The sequence below is a fragment of the Notechis scutatus genome, chromosome 2, assembly GCF_049901735.1.
Source record: "Notechis scutatus isolate UNSWTSFEM ecotype Mainland chromosome 2, rNotScu1.2, whole genome shotgun sequence".
Taxonomy (NCBI): Eukaryota; Metazoa; Chordata; class Lepidosauria; order Squamata; family Elapidae; genus Notechis; species Notechis scutatus.
Window position 1 is genome coordinate 23,925,036 of NC_142010.1, and position 18,027 is coordinate 23,943,062.

The window sequence follows — 18,027 nt, forward strand, 5'->3', positions numbered from 1 at the left end:
AAGGCAGAAATACCTCAAGTCTTTATACAACAAGGCTTGCCCTATTCCATACAAATTCATATCCATTGTCTTTGCCCTCTGAGCTGAAGCTTGGTTGATGGAAATCCTGTCATGGATGGATGTATACCAAGGCTGAACAGGAGCTAACTACCAAACCAACACCATGCTTTTAGCAGCCTATTTGTTTATCCATTAGGTTTATATCCTACTTTTCCATCTCCAATTTTCCTCACAACCAACATCACATAAAGAGAATGGACTGAAAGTGACTGACTGACTGAGCCAAAGTCATCCAGTGAGCTTCCGAGGATTCTAATATGGCTTAATAGCTAATCAATAAAGTATTACAGCGAGCTTCTTCCACGGCCGAGGGTATATTGGACCTTGGAATTCCCTGATCCTAAACTAAAATCTTATCCACCATATCACAATGGCTTTCCTGTACGTCCTCCATTACTCTTCTGCAGTTAAGTTCCTGATACCGACAACCGGGCCTCATTTTTGCACTCTTTTCACCTTCCAATTAATTTGAGCTCTCCTCAGTCTCCCCTCCCTCCGTCATTCCCAACCCCAGACTACCCTCTTTCTGTACGAGCTCTTACTAATTTCATTATCTCCTATTCAAGCCCTACCGCAGTAGTATCTTTGGGATAAGGGGAACAACTTCTTGACGACAAAAAAGACTTAAAAAGTCCCCGCAACTTTTTCAATGGAGGCTGTTTTCCTTTGCACTCATGTATCTAAACTTTCACAACAGACCAAACCCTTCATATAACTCCATATACATCCAGAAACATTTTTGGGCTTGTTTTTTATGCGCACAGCATTTTGTCCTTATATGATCTCTAAAGGAAGTTGATAAAATCCATGCAATCAGCCCTGATTTCCATTGTCGGATCATTTAGATTTTAGAACACTTTGCCAGCTGTGCAACAAGCTGTCTACAGGGCTCCTGGGCTGCCGATGTGGGAATTCCAATTTCTCCATGTTGCGCCGAGACTCGTTAACTCCCCACTGGCTGAAACATACAACGAACCTGGATTGTTCCATTGGCCATTACACTGCTCTCGGGTTTGTCTTTCTACTGGAAAAAATGGTTCTCATCCTCCACAATTCAAACTCTTGCTCAACAGAGGCCCCTAGATACCTATGAACTGAAGGAAAGGCGTTAACTGCGAAGACATCTTCTGTGGAATAGCTCCCCAGCCAAGTCTCATTAGTTCCTATTTCACTAACTGCTGCAAGTACTTTGAGCTGTTCCTCTCTTGAGATGCTGCCGATCAGTCTACAAACAACCTCCTCTAAACGATCGTTCATTTGGCTTCCTTTCATTCTTGGGTCACGAAATCTCCTCATGGTTACACATAGCTGCCCTTCCCAACTATGTACCGCACACTAGAATATAATATAAATCTGGGTTGGGACAAAAGACAAATATTTGTTGAGGGGTTGTTGTTGTTTTGAATGCCACCAGACAACTGCAGCGGGTCTCTTAGAAACCACTCCAAATTCACACAAATCTTTTAGATCGCGAGAAAATCTTCCAGTTTTCGTTTTGCTCTCACTCACTCAACATTGCAAATTTGCCCAGAACTAGTGCTTTGTCCACTTTAGATGGCTCTAACCTTTGTGCAACACACAGTTATCTGTACACTGCCTAGGGCCTCGTCTGACGTCCTTGGAAAACTGATCCCTGACTTGGGGAGTTCGCCACCCTCTTCCTCTGCAAAGACAGATGTAAAGTTACTATTTTTAAAACTCAGCTTTTTGCTTCGCTCACAGATGTAGCAAGGTAGCTGCTCTGCTGCAGAGTGGCTGCTTTGTAACCAGGTGCCCACTGGTTAACCAATTATCTCCCTAGAAAGCGTTAGGAGAAAAGTATTAAGCATCAAACTCTCGACTTTTCATGCAGTACACTTTCTGTATGAGTCCCCATTTCTTGGTCTAGATCAGGGGTGGGCAAACTTTTTGGCTCGGGGGCCTCATTGACTTTTAAAATTTGACAGACGGGCCGGGTCAGCACAAGATACGATACATATAAAAAACTGCAAAATCTCCTCAAAATCAAGTCACTGCGCCTAATGCGCTACCTGGTGTCGAAATGCCTGTCATTACGAGTCAAAATCAAATGAATGCAATCATTCAATCATTCACATCAAACCTTAATTCTGTACCAATCTTCGGCGGGCCGGATTAAAAAGACCAACAGGCCGGATGTGGCCCGCGGGCCGTAGTTTGCCCACCCCTGGTCTAGATGGAGAAGGGGGCCCTTTACTCAGGTGTGCACATTAAATTTTGTTCATCTCACCCAAGGCAACCACCCAGCAAGAGGAAGAAAACGCCACCCGTGCATCTTGCACGGGTTTCCTGCGTGTCTTTGCGGCAGCAGCTTAATGGATGAACTAAGAAATGCAGAGCTGCCCAGGATCGTGTAGGGCAGGATTTAAGCAATTGGCTTTTAACACGCCTAAGCTCTTGCTTGTTACAAAATCTGTCAATCAGTTAGGAGCACAGTGTGCAAAATACGTATTCCTCATCTATATTATTAACCTACAATTGTGTAAGATCTTTTTTTTTATTTTTAAGCATATGGTGGCCATACCTGAGTAGCTGCAGGACTCTTCTTTATAAAATGTTATTTTAAAATAGTAATAATAATAAAAACAACATGTTCAGGACTAAACTCCCAACAGTTTCCCTCCCCGTTAATGTTTCAATAGTGTGAAAATATCTCAACCAACCTGTATTTTCTGTGCAAATGCCAGAAACACTACTACTCTCATTGCTTTGGTATAGACACTGGGTTTTGTTCTCCTGGGAAGCAGGTGAGGTCTGAGTCATTCCTTCTTCCAGAGCCTGCTTCATCCAACGCTGAAAAAAACAAACCCCACTGAATGCGTATTTTTTCCGTGTTTTTCAGAAATTTTCAACACATGGCCTTAATTCCACTGGTAGCATCCACTGCTATCTTATCCCAAAGTTACACTTTTAAGCAGCATCTCATTTTGTACAGAATCTCTTTCTCTCTCCACATGTATGTACTTAGAATTCATATTTGAACTTAAAAATAATGAGGAAAGTAGCAATAGTGTAGGGAAGTGTAGGGAAATCCAACTACATGGAATGGAATATGGAAAAATAATCTGTGCAGACCTAGATCTACTGCTCCACAAATACCAAGCAAGTGACACTTCAAATTTATTAATGCTTTTCTAGTCTTAAGAACTAGATGTATTTTTATAAAATAAGATTTGTAATCAACGCCATTATCAGTTTGTGCTAATGTGTTGTCAATATTGCCAAATTAAAAGGTCACTCCTACACTAAAACTCTTTAAACATGTAAGAAACATGTAAGACTCTGTTTATTAACGTTTTAAGCCAGTTTTTCTCAACTTAGGGACCCAAAAATACATTGGAATTTAAACGGTCAAAATTCTCACAATAATTTGGAGTGCAGATTGGAAAAGGCTACTCTAAACTAAAACAATAAATGCAAAGAAAATTACTGGTTTATGCCCTATATCAATGAGCTATTTAGTGACCAATTCCGTATGGAAGTGTGAATTTAATTCAGAAGATACAACTCATCTTTTTATGTCAGATTTTATACAAGCCAAGAGAGCAGCTTACCATCCAATTATGGAAGCTAGAATGCAGCATGAAAACACACTAAATCCCCAACCAAGGCGCGAAAGGTGAGCAGGGGGAAAGTATGCAAATCATGTTGGTTCATGTGACTACGTAAGTGTATATTCTTAAGTGTGATATGAGTTTATCTTCTTTCTTTTTTTAAGTAAGCAAGTGCTTAAAATTTATCTTCAGAAAGTTTGAAAATCCATGGAAGGGAATATGCAACTACTCTGCACATATTTTCCATTTTATGCACTTTCCTAGCATTAGCCTTTTAAAGACTGAGAAATCAATACAGATTTCAGACCCAAACCAATGTACAGAAGCTATGACTATTTTGATTGTACTTTTTCCCTACACTTTTTTTTTTAAAAAAAAACCTTTTAATTGGCTCTCCTGCTTGATCCTTGCGAAAATACAAAAAATAGTCAAATAATAATGAGGTTTAAAAAATGGTCTCAAATTTCATGATATCTACAGATAGGGTTTAAAGTTTAAAAACTTCTGATTAGTTTTATGAAAAAAGGCTTTAAAATAGTATATAGAATGTTCTGGAATCTATAAATAACATTCTAAAGTTCCTAGATACCAAGGATGCCAAGCACATGATTTCTCTATTATTTTAAGTTACACATGAAATACAAAAACTGCTTTAGGGGGATATAAGAAGTGATACTGTCTCTTAATGCAAGACACTAGACATACACCTAGAAGAATATTTCTCAACCATGGCAGCTTTCAAACATGTAGATTTCAACTCCTAGAATTCCTCAGTCAGCATGGGAAATGTGCTGGCTGGAGAATGTTAGGAGTTGAAGTCCACACATTTTAAAGCCACCAAGGTTTAGAAATATTGGCCTAGAAAGTAATCCAAAACTTAACCTGAAGTCTGATTTTGATTTAAAACTCAGATATCTATTCTGTGAGAGACCATTGCTGCTAGAGTATTTTAACATCTTATGAGGGATCTTATAAAGCAGCAGTCTCCAACCTTTCTGGCTCGGTGGACCAACGGCAGTGGCAGGGAAGGGAGAACGGATGGTTTCGTATGTGCACGTCGCTTTCACAAATGCAGCTTTGTGTGCGCCTATGCGCACATGCACTCACCTACCATTTCTGCAGGTTGGTGACCTGGCACTGTGCCATGGACCAGGGGTTGGGGGTCCCTGTTATAAAGCTTTCCTCCTACTTTGTGTTCTGTGTGTGAAATGTGCCAAGGGATTAAAAGTGTAGACACAGTGGAAAATATACCTTTTTACAAGAGTTGTAATTCCCGTCCAGCTGAAACGGCTGCCTTCGCCTTTCTGGGTTGAAGGGAGAGCCAAAACGGATATAATGTTTAGGGGTGGTACAAATGAGTGGGGAGTGAACAAGGCCTGGCAACATGTTCAGGGTGGTAGCCAGCACAGTTGGGTCAGTGGTGATCCGTAAAGGGCACTCAATGGGGCACTCCTGCTTCTCTGCTTTGTCATTCAGCCACTCTGTAACCAGATACTAGAAACAGAAACAAGACATATTTTACTGTATAAAGTTAATAAGAATGTGCAAACTTAGTGAGATAACAAAGATAGGCAGAAATATCAGGGGGTCAGGCAGGGGATTGGCATCTGACTATTTTTTAAAAAATATTTATTTTATTTGTTCATTAAATTTATATGCTGCCCATCTCATTCTGAAAATGACTCTGAGAGGTTTACGGTTATAATCATGAATATATAAAAATAAGCTGCAGATATTCAGTTTGGAACTTCATCTAAATTGGTTTTATCACTATTTCCCCTACAGACCCATCACAAGTCGATCTTTTATTAAAAATTCTGAAGTACAGTGAACTCTCAGAACCACAATGTTTTACTTCTTTCAGTCAAATCCCCATTTTAAAACAAAACCAACTGAGTATCTTTAGAAAATGATACTAAGATGTAATTAAATGCCAGGTTGATTAATGAATTTCAATGTAATTTAATTTTGTTAATCAAATGTAATGTTTACTATTGCAGCTGAATAATTATGGTAAATGAATTCTCCTAGTGGATTTAATTCAAAGAATAACATTTATGCAAAAAAGATTACGCATTTAAATAAACATGCCAGTTCCTAGATCTTCTAAAAGCCTTCCAGATTTCACACAATAAAGGTAATCTGATACATCTGCCCTCATATTGAATTTTGTGTGTTAACAGTATTTTTAATATCACCGTGTTTATGGTGGATTCTATAATCCTGGAGGCTGTATATTTAAAATGTTATTTTAGACATCACATGCATCGTATTAAAAAAGATAGTACACTACCCGAAATATAGACATAAAGTGATGACTTCAAATCTGATTATGAAAATATCGTTTTTGATGTTTGAATAAAAAAGCATGTCATTTTTCCTTGGCTTCAAATAAATCAAGTATAAGGTTTCACTAGAGCACTTGCTTTCCAATTCAATAATTCTGAGTTGGCATCACTAAGACTATTCATAGTCTTGGGTTAGCTTTTACAAGTCATGCTTTATTTCAATCAACATTCCCTTTCATAATTCTGTGGGAAACTTCTGGTTTCTGGGCTGCCGTGCCAAAAAAATAATCGGGGGGTGGGGAGCACACTAATGGCAATTTTTTTTACATTTTATAAAGTTCAACTTTAATAACCTTATTTATTTTTGCATGTAGATTTGTTGAAAATTCTGTGGGGATCATCAATACTCTCAGATACAATCTATGCGTTAATTTAGACATTTGGGTTTAGCTGAATGCTGCTAACCTTTTGCTTTCTATTTTAGACTGCTGACTAGTTATGAAAATCAGTGGAGGAAGAGTGCATCAAATCAAGAAATATCCAAATTTACATTTCGATGATTGTGCTACCCCCCGTTAAGATTTAATAAACATTAGGCATAAAAGCAAACAAGCAAACTAAAGCAACATGCCATATTATAGGAGCTACACGAAGCAAAAATTATCTTCTTGCTGTTGCAAAAAAGGATGCCTTACCCATCCTTTCCCATTCCATTTACCTTTTTTGTTTTAGGGTATTTGGGTGCTGCCCGGTTGGCCTGGGATCCTGCAGCTGCCGTCACAACTGGATCAGAGTTCACCACCTGTGGCCTCCCCTCTCCTGGGCCCTCTACCCTGCTCACTTCCGCTGCCGCTGCTGTGCTGGTGCCACTTCCTTCCTCGGGAGCAGTTTGAGAGAGTTCAGACTGCTGGGCACTGGCAGCTTGTTTTTGCCTTCTTAGTCTCTGGGCTGAGCTGCTCCGGTAACGCGAGAAACGGCTTTTGGGCCTGGGCCGTGGTGTTTTTGGTGGTGCTGGTTTAGGGACTGGTTTCTCTGTACTTGTCTCCTGCAATGTAAACAACTATTGAAGGAATTCTTAGTTTACTCCGTACTTTTTGGTACGCTGTACTCTGCAAGAGCTGGCTATACAGGTTTACAGTATGAAGGCAGTGTCTTGAACTTAGATTCTAGCTTGGAAAAGACGCTCTAGTTTCCCATTTTGAGGGACTAAAACACAGAAAGATGAATGTATTATATGTCCCAGGAAAGTATGCACAATTTTTGTTGACACTTTCTCAACCAAAATGCACTGATTTCTAATCTTTGTAGACAGCAATTCCATTTCACGAGATGAGATAACCTTTTTTTTTAAAAAATCGATCAACATGACAGATGAAATAACTTCTCCAAACCTAGCATTCATTTGGCAACAGTGAACTGTCTGTGCCACTTCTGTTGCCAGCACATACCAAACTGCCTTGCTAGTTCAAACAGGTTTACTTGAACAAGAAAAATATTTGATGGGAAGACAGGTGACAGACCAGCAACTGAATTATATTTTCCAATCAAGTGGCTGGGTTTTTACTCTGTCAATGAAATCAACGCTCTAAATTCAGCAGTTTTCCAATCTGACCCTCAATAATTTTATCGTTCTTCTTACCCCAGCCTGTGAAGATCTCCGGGTGTTCACCCCAACGCTGCTGACGGAGGTCGGCACACTTGCCACCGATACATTTAGAGCCAAACTGCTATCTTCATTTTCATTTGGCACAGGTTTTGCTTCTTCTGGTTCTGGGGTCTCTGCAGTAACCACTATCTCTGCATCTGTGCTGCTCCTGTCTGATGATGGCAGATCTCTCCTCCTCTTTCTCTTTTCCAGATTCTCAAATACATGCATGATAGCTTCCACCTTTCTATCTTCTCGGGTCTAGCATACAAAGCCAGAAATGAAGATTAACACGGCTCCGAGGGGAAGAAAGTGAGGATGGGGCATAACTCAAAACACAGATTATGGAGGGCAGAGACAACTGCAGAAACAACACCCTAATACCCAGACTTCCTGTCAGAACAGGGATGATGACAGCAAAGATATGCACTTCTGTGCATTTGAGTGTGTACTATTACAAAATAATGGACAGTTAGCTTAGCTTACAGTTGCTGTGAGGGCAGGGAATACAGAATTGACATTGCTGATTTGAAACAATGCATAAAAAACAGAGACCCACTGTGTAAGCGGTTAAAAGGTTATGGCTAGACTGGGGGTTCTAGGCCTCCCTCATGCACGCAAGCCAGCTGGGTGACTTTAGATCAGTCATTCTCTCTCAGTCCAACCCACTGCACGATGTTGTTGTAGGGAAAATAGGAGCCAGGAGCAGTAGGTGTATTTGCTTTAAGTTGACTGAAATATATAAAAGGCAGCAGTTATGGTTGGTCACATAGTCAGCCAGAAGTTTGGACTGGATTGGGCATTTTTATCCACCTACCCAGCCCTTCCCAAGGACCTGGGATAGGTAGTTGTTTAATGGGACTGAAAGTATTGTTGCAGGATGTAAACTATTCCAAGGGAAGCTGCCTTTTGCCATTGACTAGTGATTATGTAATACCGATGGTATTCTAGATGTTTTGGAATTACACCTAAAGCACTTATTACTATTGGTACTCTTTTTCTTTTCTTTCTCTCGACTTCCTTCCTTCCCTCCCTTCCCTTCCTTTTTTTAAATGTCATTCCATTTCTATTTGTAGATATCTGTATTTTGTGATTTTTTCCCCAATTCTTTTTCTTCTCTTCTACTGCCTTTCTGGTACTGCAATGGCTACTATCCAGACTTTATTTCTGTCTTTCTTATCAACAACTGGTAACCCTGGGCTATTGTGTGGCAGGTGCTTGTTTGTTTAAATTTTACTAATCCACATCCTGATTAACAACCAAGCCTGCAGGAAAATACTGAAGAGATTTTTAAAAACTACTTGGATTCAATGTCTTCTGGATTTGATTTTCCTACATGCCGTCTTATATATTGTCTAAGATAGGCATGTAATTGATATGAGGAGCTACCTGCTCCTGACTGCATAGCTTCATTGTGAATATTCATATTCCCATAACCTCAACCTCTTTATAACATTTTGAGTAGACTGGGAACACTATCTCAGAACTTGTGCAACATATATGCAATTTCCTGTGGTGGATTTGTTACACTGCTATTTATAATAGCAGTAACCATCAAGAGACACAGGTATCGGAGGGGGAAAAAAAAGAATATATGGAGGCACTAACATAGCAACAACCAATCAGAAAATTCTAGGAAATACCTAATGCCCAATGAAAAAGATACCGTATTTTTCAAAGTATAAGACGCTCTGAAGTATAAGATGCACCTAGCTTTTGGGGAGGAAAAGGGGGAAAAATATCTGCCTCTGCCTCCGCTGCAGCAAAAGCAAACAGCCTGTTTCAGTTTCAGTACAGCCTGATTAGCACAAGCAGCTGATTGTCGGTTGCATCAGCCTCCCAAAGATCAGGGTTTCAGGCTGCAGAGATTGCCATCGCCTATTGCCCACCCCCATGCACCTCATTTCTGGCATCCACATGCCCTGTTTTTGGCCTCCACATGCCCAACTTTTGGCCTCCATGCGCCCCATTTTCCGCCCGTTGGGGATCAGATTGGGCAGAAAACGGGACACACAGAGGTCAAAAATGGGGTGTGGAGGCCGAAAATGGGGCACATGGAAGCAACAGGCAATGGCAATCCCTGCAGCCTGATCCCAACCGGCAAGCAGCTACTTGTGCTAATCGGGCTGTACTGAAGCTGAAACAGGCTGTTTGCTGTAAGGAGGCAAATTGCTGAGGCAGAGGCCGAAGGGTGGGGGCCGGTGGGCGGGTTACATTCTGTGTATAAGACACACTCAAATTTTCACCCTCTTTGAGGGAGGGGGAGTGTGTCTTATACTCTAAAAAATATGGTAATAGCCATCACAAAACACATTAAATATTTAAGAAATACTTGCCCGTCTGCCCTGACCGAGACCTCCCAGCTCATCGGCAGCAGCTTCCTTCTCCTCCTCTGGCTTCTCTTCCTTATCTGCAGCCTAAAGAGAAAGAGAAGAAAACTCAAAAGCAGCCACAGTTGCGAGAGGGCCCAGATTATTGGGGGCAATATGCTGACTCTGTAAACTGTTTAAAGACAGCTGTAAAGCGGTCTATAAAGTCTAAGTGCTATTGCTATATGACGACCATCACTGAGACATTTCAGCTTTGTCCAAGAAAAAAAAAAAAAGATTCATTCTGTGATTAAGTTTACCTAGAATTAATGACCAAATCTCACTTGTCCAGGGGTGATGGGGACATTACCTCATTCTCACTCACTGCTGCGGGACCCTCAGAGACTTCCTCGATTTGGGGATTGCTGTTCTCATCTGAGGCTGCACCCTGCTGCTCCAGTTCCTTACGCCGGGCTTTACGGCGCCTAGTTTCAGCTCCGATCAGCGTGTCCAGAATAGGTGGAGGTAGTTGTTCTACGGGGTTCAGGCTCCGCTTTTGCACAGGACAATTCCGGTTTCCTTTGTGGCAGGCACAATCCACTTTATAATTGCTGTTCCATCACAAAAGATAAAGCATTGTTAGTATCGTCTTTCAAAACCTGAAGAAATTATGTCATTTATTTATTAAAATTCATTTATTTATCAAAATTTCATCCATTTCACTCTCGTCCAACTCTGGGCAGCTTACAAGATAAAAGCGACACTATGAAAATGTTAAAACAATAAATATGATTAAAATTATTTGGGCCAAATGTCTAGGCAAGAAGGGGTCCCATCACGTGAGATGCTTCAGAATTGTTTTTTTTAAAGGAAGTAAAAAAAGGAATAATATAGAAGGAAGGATAATAATAACAACTTACCAGATATTGTACTCATAATCAAAAGCAATGGTGACCTCTGCATCTTTGGCAATGGAAGCAATCGCATATATGCACAGGTGAATCATCCCATCTGCAATCACATGACGAACCTGCAATATAAAAGCAGCACTGCTGACACTCTACAGCCAGGCACAGGTCTTACTGCAAAGGTGAACATTTCCTCATAATTGTAAAAACCAGCTCCTGCGGTTTTTCCCCACAAAGAAAGGCACCTGAAAAGGAGTCCTTTGACCATCCAATATGGAATTTTATTAATGAGAAATGCACAAGCGCACACACACATCAAAATTTCACCTGTTCGTGACACCATAAAGTACTAGTCGTCCGTCCACACACACACACACACCCACACCCTGCTGCAGCAATCCTATGAAACCTTATTTTTCTATAGCTCTGGCATTATAAAATTCACAGGGCATAGTCTGAGTCCCCTGCACTTAATTGGCATGGGATTATCTCTGCTTGATTTGTAGAGCATAAACTCAAAATCACATTTGCCAAATACTAAAGGCCACATAAGCACCGCCATTTACCTCTGCGTTTGGTGTACAGGAACGCCTGATGAATCTGGCATCATTTCCGAAAGTGCGGGCATCCACACACATCTCAACACTATTAAATTTGGAGTAAAATAGCACAAAGGGATACGGCCTGAGGAAGAAAGGGAAAAAAAAAAAAAAAGAGAACATTTTAACCCACTGGCAAGCATCGCCCACCCAGTGCAACCTTAACAGGTGACACTGATGCACCCTTGAATGCATTTGTGCACGTGCATCTGATCTTTTATTTAAGCATAAATTCCCTATAGAAAAAAAATTGGCTCACATTTATCTTCAACCAACTCAAAATCTCAGCGGGAGGGCATCTTGTTTGTTTTTCAAGAAACAGCAATTACAGAAAAACTGTTCCTCCCCCCCCCACTCCATAATGGGCCTCTGTTCCGCAATTATTTGGGACTCTTACTTTTTGAAGAAATGACCATTGACCTCGAACTGCTGCTTTAGCATCACCTTCCCACGATATTCAATTATAAGGGTATCCGCAGCCAAATCTCTCGCGGCCCTCAGAAGCTTTCGGTGCTTCTGAACCCTCGTGACTCTCCCCAGCTGAAGCTGTAAGGTTTAAAATAAGAATAGAAGACCCAAATCTGTAAAAAAAAAACCCAACCATTTCCTACTTGTGTATTTGAAAACAATCTTACTGAATGTGGATAAGGAGGATAGGGATAAAAATCATTGTTATAATTATACCTCCCCCGACTTTTTCAGGCATCTAAGTGCAGAAGGAGCATCTTGGCAATTGCCCCCAAAAAAAAAAAAAAAAGAATACCACTGACTTCTCTCTCACTACTTTTGGATATACTTCTTACCTGCATTTGGGATCCGATAACCGTATTGTTACAGGTCAGTTCAGTCTTATTGATTGTGTCCAGCACAGCCGCCTTGCCCGCAAATTCTTTATTAGCATTTAGATGACGCTCTAGGAGATTTTGCACATCGGCGCTGTATTGGTTTGTGAAGGCTTCTTCATACTGATCGGTCCAGAGTCTAATGCGGTTTTCCCACCCCTCTGTGGTATTCTCATCCAGGGCGTGGGCTTCTGAAGGAGAATTCTGTATCAAACCGCAAAGTCAGTTCAATGGCTGAATAGTTTGGGGCCCTATAAAAGATTTTTTCAAATGGCCCTTTGCTTTAAAAAACAAAAAAAGCACCTATAGAAACAAGCTCCTCATTCTCAATTAGCCTTGATCAAGCACAATTTAAAGGGTCTCCTGAAAAACTGCTAGGAAATCAAGAACCGGAAGAAAACGCTTGCAAACTCATTCCCAAATATGATGAAATATCCCCAGCCATCATTACTGGTGCCTCATTCTTTCATATTCAGCAAGCAGGATAAGCCCTGGACAATGACTTACTAAATTAATGCTACCCAATTCCATGTTACAGAGGTGCTTTTAAAGTGATGATGCTATTCATAAATCAATGACCGACATATGTACTACATCTGGAATCTGGCTGCAAAGGTGTTTATCAGGGTTATACATGGATACTCACCTTCATCCGCAAAGATTTCCGTGAACCTTCTCTAAAAGCCTGTCAAGCGCAACAAGAGAAATCACGATCAGTATTTATATTCTGGACATCTGAGCTTCTGTTCAATAAAGGTTACATTTTCTTTAACATAAAGGGGGAGGGGCCTAGAAACTACAATGCATAAAACCAGAAAAGCCATCGACCTGAGTTTATTTTCATTACACTCCTCCCACAAAAAGTCATCTCTTCCAGGACTTCACCAACCTAGAAATATTGATGGCTCTCTTTTCATTTATGCTGATCCTCAAATATCTATCCTATTAAAAAATCAATTGGACAACAATCATATGTATAAAGAGTGGTGTACAGGTAGGTCTTGACTTATGACCACAATTAAGCCCAAATTTTATTTTGCTAAGTGAGAAATGCGTTCAGAGTTTTCTTGCTACATTTGTTAAATGAATCCCTGCAGTTGTTAAGTTAATAACTTGGTTGTTAAGTGAATCTGGCTTCCCCCATTGACTTTACTTGTCAGAAGGTTCCAAAAGGGGATCGCATGACTCCAGGACACTGCAACCGTCAACAAATATGAACTCATTGTCAAACATCCAAATGTAAATCACATGATCATAGGGATGCTGCAATGGTCACAAGTGCAAAAAATGGTCACAGGTCACTTTTTTCAGTACCACTGTAACTTCAAACAGTCACTAAACAAACTGTTTTAAGTCACAGACTACCCGTATTTCACCATATTATTCCTATTATTCCTTCAAGTCCTGCTAATGCTACCCCATTGTGGCCGTGGGATATTCTTAGGAGAAATGAGTGAAGAACACTAGAAGCAGATGCCAATAGTATATATTCCCAGCAAGGTCAACCAATGTGTGAGGTGAATTTTGCCCCATTTTACAAACTTTCTTGTCATGGTTATTAAGTGAATCACTGCAGTTGTTAATTTAGTAGCATGGTTGTTAAATGAATTTGGCTTCCCCACCGACTTTTCTTGTAAGAAGATTGCTAAAGGTGATCACATGACCCCAGGACATTGCAACTGTCATAAACACATTTACCAAGTGTCCAAATTTTGATCACATAACCAAAGGGATGCTTCAACGGCCATAAGTATCAAAAATAGTCATAAGTCACTTTTTTTCAGTATTTTGTAACTTTGAATGGTCACTAAATGAACTTTGTAAATCAAGGTAGTATTTGTATTGGGCAAAAAGCTACAAAAAGATTCTGGAGGCAGATGATAATTTTAGTAACAATGGCAAATACACAATTTCTAACTGCTCAAAAGAAGGAAATGATATGCCACTCCTATATTTTATAGGAAAACCACACGAACAGGCAAGATAAAGTGATCTGACCATATTGGGCTGGAAGACCAGCCCTCAGGCTGTTGGCATTCAACATGCTACTGAGGAAGGGAATGCTAACCGTTTTTATGTCCTGGAAACATTCAAGTTTTTGACGTCTTGCTGTCAATGTTGCAAAGCAAAAAAAAAAAAAAAAAAGGAAGATCTGAAGACACAAAGACAGAATTACAGTGGGAAAAGGAAGCATAAGAAGCACCAACACGAGAAAGCTCAACCCAATGACAGATTAAATGAATCAATTGCACACCGACATCTCAGGAACCACTGAATCGAAATGGACGGGTATTGAGACATTTTCCAGTCAGAAGATCACATCATTTACTACACAGGACATGGGAACAAAGAAACGAAATGGCACTGCTTTCATAGAAAGGATACAGCACAGGCAGTACTTGGGTGCAACAGAGCCAGTGACCATATAATATAAATCAAAATTTGCAGGCAACCCTGCAACATAATGAAGGTCCACATTTATGCTCCAACCACTTTTGGAAGAGAATGAGGAGGAGGAGGAAAATTGATTTTATGGCCAAGTTCAATCTGGTAAAAATCGTGCAAACAAGATATGTTTTTTATGGTTGGAGACTCAAATGCCAACATTGGAAGTAGTAAGGAGGAAAAATGCTGTTCGGAAACAGCAGGAAAACAGTTAGGAAAATGCTGGCTTAGGAAACAGAAGTTAAGCAGGAGAATGACTACCCAATGACTGTTTCTGTCAATCCAATGATTTCTTCATTGCTAAACAGAGTTTTAAAACAATCAAACCCACAACTATGTACATTGACGGAATACACAGAAATCATGTTGACCATGTTATTGGTAGAAAAAGAGGTGGAAGAAGAATTCTCACTTCTAATAGCAAAGATGTGGCCAGGAGCTGACTGTGGAACAGACTGTGGGATTCCAAGCCAAACTAGGGAAAAAGAACAAAGCCAACCAGTTTCCACAACAGGATTTTGAGCACATACCCACCATTTTCAAGAAGAACATCAGGAATCATTCTGAAGTGCTGAACCTCATTGATAGGGGACCAGAGGAACTGTGGAATGAAATCAAAGAAGCTGTTAAGGATGAATGTGAAAAGAGACCACCAAAGACCAAGAAACAGAAGAAAGCAACCTGGGTGTCAGAACAGATGGTGGAAACTGCCAAGAGAAGAGAAGCCAGAACAAAGAAAGACAAAGATCTCAGGAAGAAATTTAACAAAGAATTTCAAGGGAGCTGTTAGAAGAGATAAAAGGCAATATTATAATGGTGTCTGGATAAACAAGAAAAGCTTTCTAAAAGATCTCCAAACTCAGAAAGACGTTCTAATGTCAAATTGGTATGTTAAAGGATACCAATAGGAACTGATTCTAAGAAAATAAAACGATGGATGGAATATACTGAAATTATGTAGAGATGTCATCAATGATTTAGAAAATATTTACAAGAAGATCTAATACTAGTAGTTGAAGTCAGAGAAGTACTCCAGTCATAGCCAGTCAGAAGGCTATAGAAATGGATGGAGTGTCTACAAAAATTTGGCAAGCAACGGAAGAACTCGTAAAGGTTTTAACCAAATGATGCCAGCATATCTGGAGAATCACACCATGGCTAGTAAATTGGATAAGGTTAGTCAACCAATACCAAAGAAAGGAAACTTAATTTAGAATCCAAAGTATCATATATTTAATTTCACATGCTAGCAAAACAATGCTTAGGATTAGCCAATGTAAATTAGAATCCTACAGAAAAAAATGAGATCCCAGATATTCGAACTGAGCACGTCAAATTGACAGGCATCCTATAGGCATTCTGATTTCATTGTCCTCATGAAAAACCCATACATATGACAGGAAGTCACAGCTCATAACACGGCAAAACAGACTGGCTCCAAGTTAATCAAGGAGTGAAATCACAGTGTCAACTCTATTTGCGCAACTTATTTGCTGAATATATATTGAAAGTAGCTGAAATTGGAAGGTGAGCATGGTTTTAAAAAAAAATATAACACCATGCACCATGGTGACAATACTGTTCTGATAGCTGAAAATAGAAATGAACTACAAGCTCCAGTAACGAAAGTCAAGGAGCACAAATGAAACTAAGAATAACTATAGAGAAAACTACTACTGACAACAGGCACAACAATGGGAAAGTGAACCGGTGAATAACTTTTTTTTAGGATTCACTATCAACAATAAAGGAACCAGCAGACAAGAAGTATGCTGTAGACTAGCATTTGGTAAATTAGCAATGAAGCCTTTGAAAAAGCTATTCAGATGCTGTGATATATCCATACCTACAAAGATCAGGATTGTGCAGGCAATGGTTTTTCCTCTGGCATTCTATGGAACCAAAGGTTAGATAGAAATGATAGAAAAATATCAATGCTTTGGAACTCGAAAGAGAAAAACCAGCAGCAACCTGGATAAACTTGAGTGCAACGGTGATTGATGCATCCCTGGGAGACCCGAAGGGCCAGGTTGGGAACAGATGATCCCGAAAAGAGGTCCATGTCCATGTGGTTGCTAAGAATCAATCCCAACTTGACACACAAATTTGAATCAAATCAGATAATTCATTTGCAAAATGCAATACCTGAACCAAAATCTTTTATGGGATCTATAGCTTCTCCCAAATTAAACAAAAGCTAGCGCCTACTGCTGCTTGATGTACTAAAAGTAAAATTAGATTAGTTAATACACAGAACTAGTAACAATTCATTTACTTTGCAGCTACAATTCTAATAGGTACCAACATACAAAAGGCACGACCAGAGTCACCTGCCTGAGGTAGCGACTCTCCCATTTTCTAAACTGAAAAAATGTAGTTAGGATGTATTGTAAAGCAGCAGTTTTCAGTATTGTCCTCATGTCTAAGAATACCTATGTTGAATCTAGAGATATTTTCAGAAAATAAAAATGCTGCGTTGATATATAACACAGTGTTTTGTTTTAAACTCTGACCTCTTGGGGAAAAAAATGAGGAAAAGCCAAGAGAGGGGGTGATAATAAATCCTGTACAAGGTCAGAAAGTAGGGAAGGTCTCAGGGACTGAATGCTAGGTCAGTCTGTATGTGTCATGGCAAAGCCCTTCCCAACACTCCTCCAGTTTTCAGGGAAGTGTATAAAATTCTGTGCTCGAATCCTTCTCTGCACTGAATGGCTGTTTTCAGGTGGTCCGTGGTTGAACTGCAGTGATGGAGGGGAACAGCAGGAAACAAACCAAGGGCCTCTTCAAGCTGCTGAGGGGGGGAAAGGGAAGGGCGAGGCTGGTGTTTATCTCCCCTCTGTTCACTTAGCAGCAACCTAGCAAGGCGCTCTTTTCTGATTGGCCAGCCAGCCCCACATCCTTGGAGTTTTTTCCCCCCATGTATCACATCCTTGGGTTTTGGATCTAGGCAGTCATCAGAGGAGTACATTAATACCTGGCCAGAATCAATTATTATTAACCAGTTTATAAGGTTAACTCTCCAAATGGCTTGGTGCTTTTAAGCACGAGTGCTTAAAATAAAAAAAATAACAATGGTGTTTTGTTCTAATGACAAAGCAAGATAATCACCCTGAAATAATATAATGGATAAGGATATTAAAAAAACATTCTCTCTGGAAGTATTTCTTTCTTTCCACAAATTAGATAGGTCTGCATGGACATGTTAAAAACATTTGTCATGTAACTACAGAGCTGGTGCAAATGTAAGTCGTTCACCAGGCATCCGAAGGTAGTTCTTCTTACTTTGTGTATGTCCAGACTTGAATAATTAAGCTTACACAGAGATTAACTTCACAATGTAAATGCTTTCAATGATAGCT

General features: G+C 40.0%; 1 protein-coding gene across 10 annotated transcripts in view; it reads right to left on the reverse strand.

Annotated features, from left to right (window-relative positions):
* Window positions 1-18,027, reverse strand: part of SETD5 (SET domain containing 5) — a 65,222-nt gene that overhangs the window by 17,307 nt on the left and 29,888 nt on the right. For 9 of the 10 annotated variants that reach the window (XM_087954503.1, XM_087954501.1, XM_087954500.1 and 6 more), the window contains 11 exons: window positions 12,870-12,908; window positions 12,185-12,427; window positions 11,779-11,927; window positions 11,349-11,466; window positions 10,795-10,904; window positions 10,245-10,485; window positions 9,902-9,982; window positions 7,560-7,826; window positions 6,639-6,965; window positions 4,884-5,126; window positions 2,742-2,871 (listed from right to left, as the gene is read on the reverse strand). In XM_087954503.1, the coding sequence (XP_087810629.1) occupies window positions 2,742-2,871; window positions 4,884-5,126; window positions 6,639-6,965; window positions 7,560-7,826; window positions 9,902-9,982; window positions 10,245-10,485; window positions 10,795-10,904; window positions 11,349-11,466; window positions 11,779-11,927; window positions 12,185-12,427; window positions 12,870-12,875 (1,915 nt within the window). In that variant the 5' untranslated portion in view covers window positions 12,876-12,908. Of the gene's footprint in view, window positions 1-2,741; window positions 2,872-4,883; window positions 5,127-6,638; window positions 6,966-7,559; window positions 7,827-9,901; window positions 9,983-10,244; window positions 10,486-10,794; window positions 10,905-11,348; window positions 11,467-11,778; window positions 11,928-12,184; window positions 12,428-12,869; window positions 12,909-15,202; window positions 15,270-18,027 lie in introns of all 10 variants that reach the window. The other variant, XM_087954499.1, reaches the window with a different exon arrangement.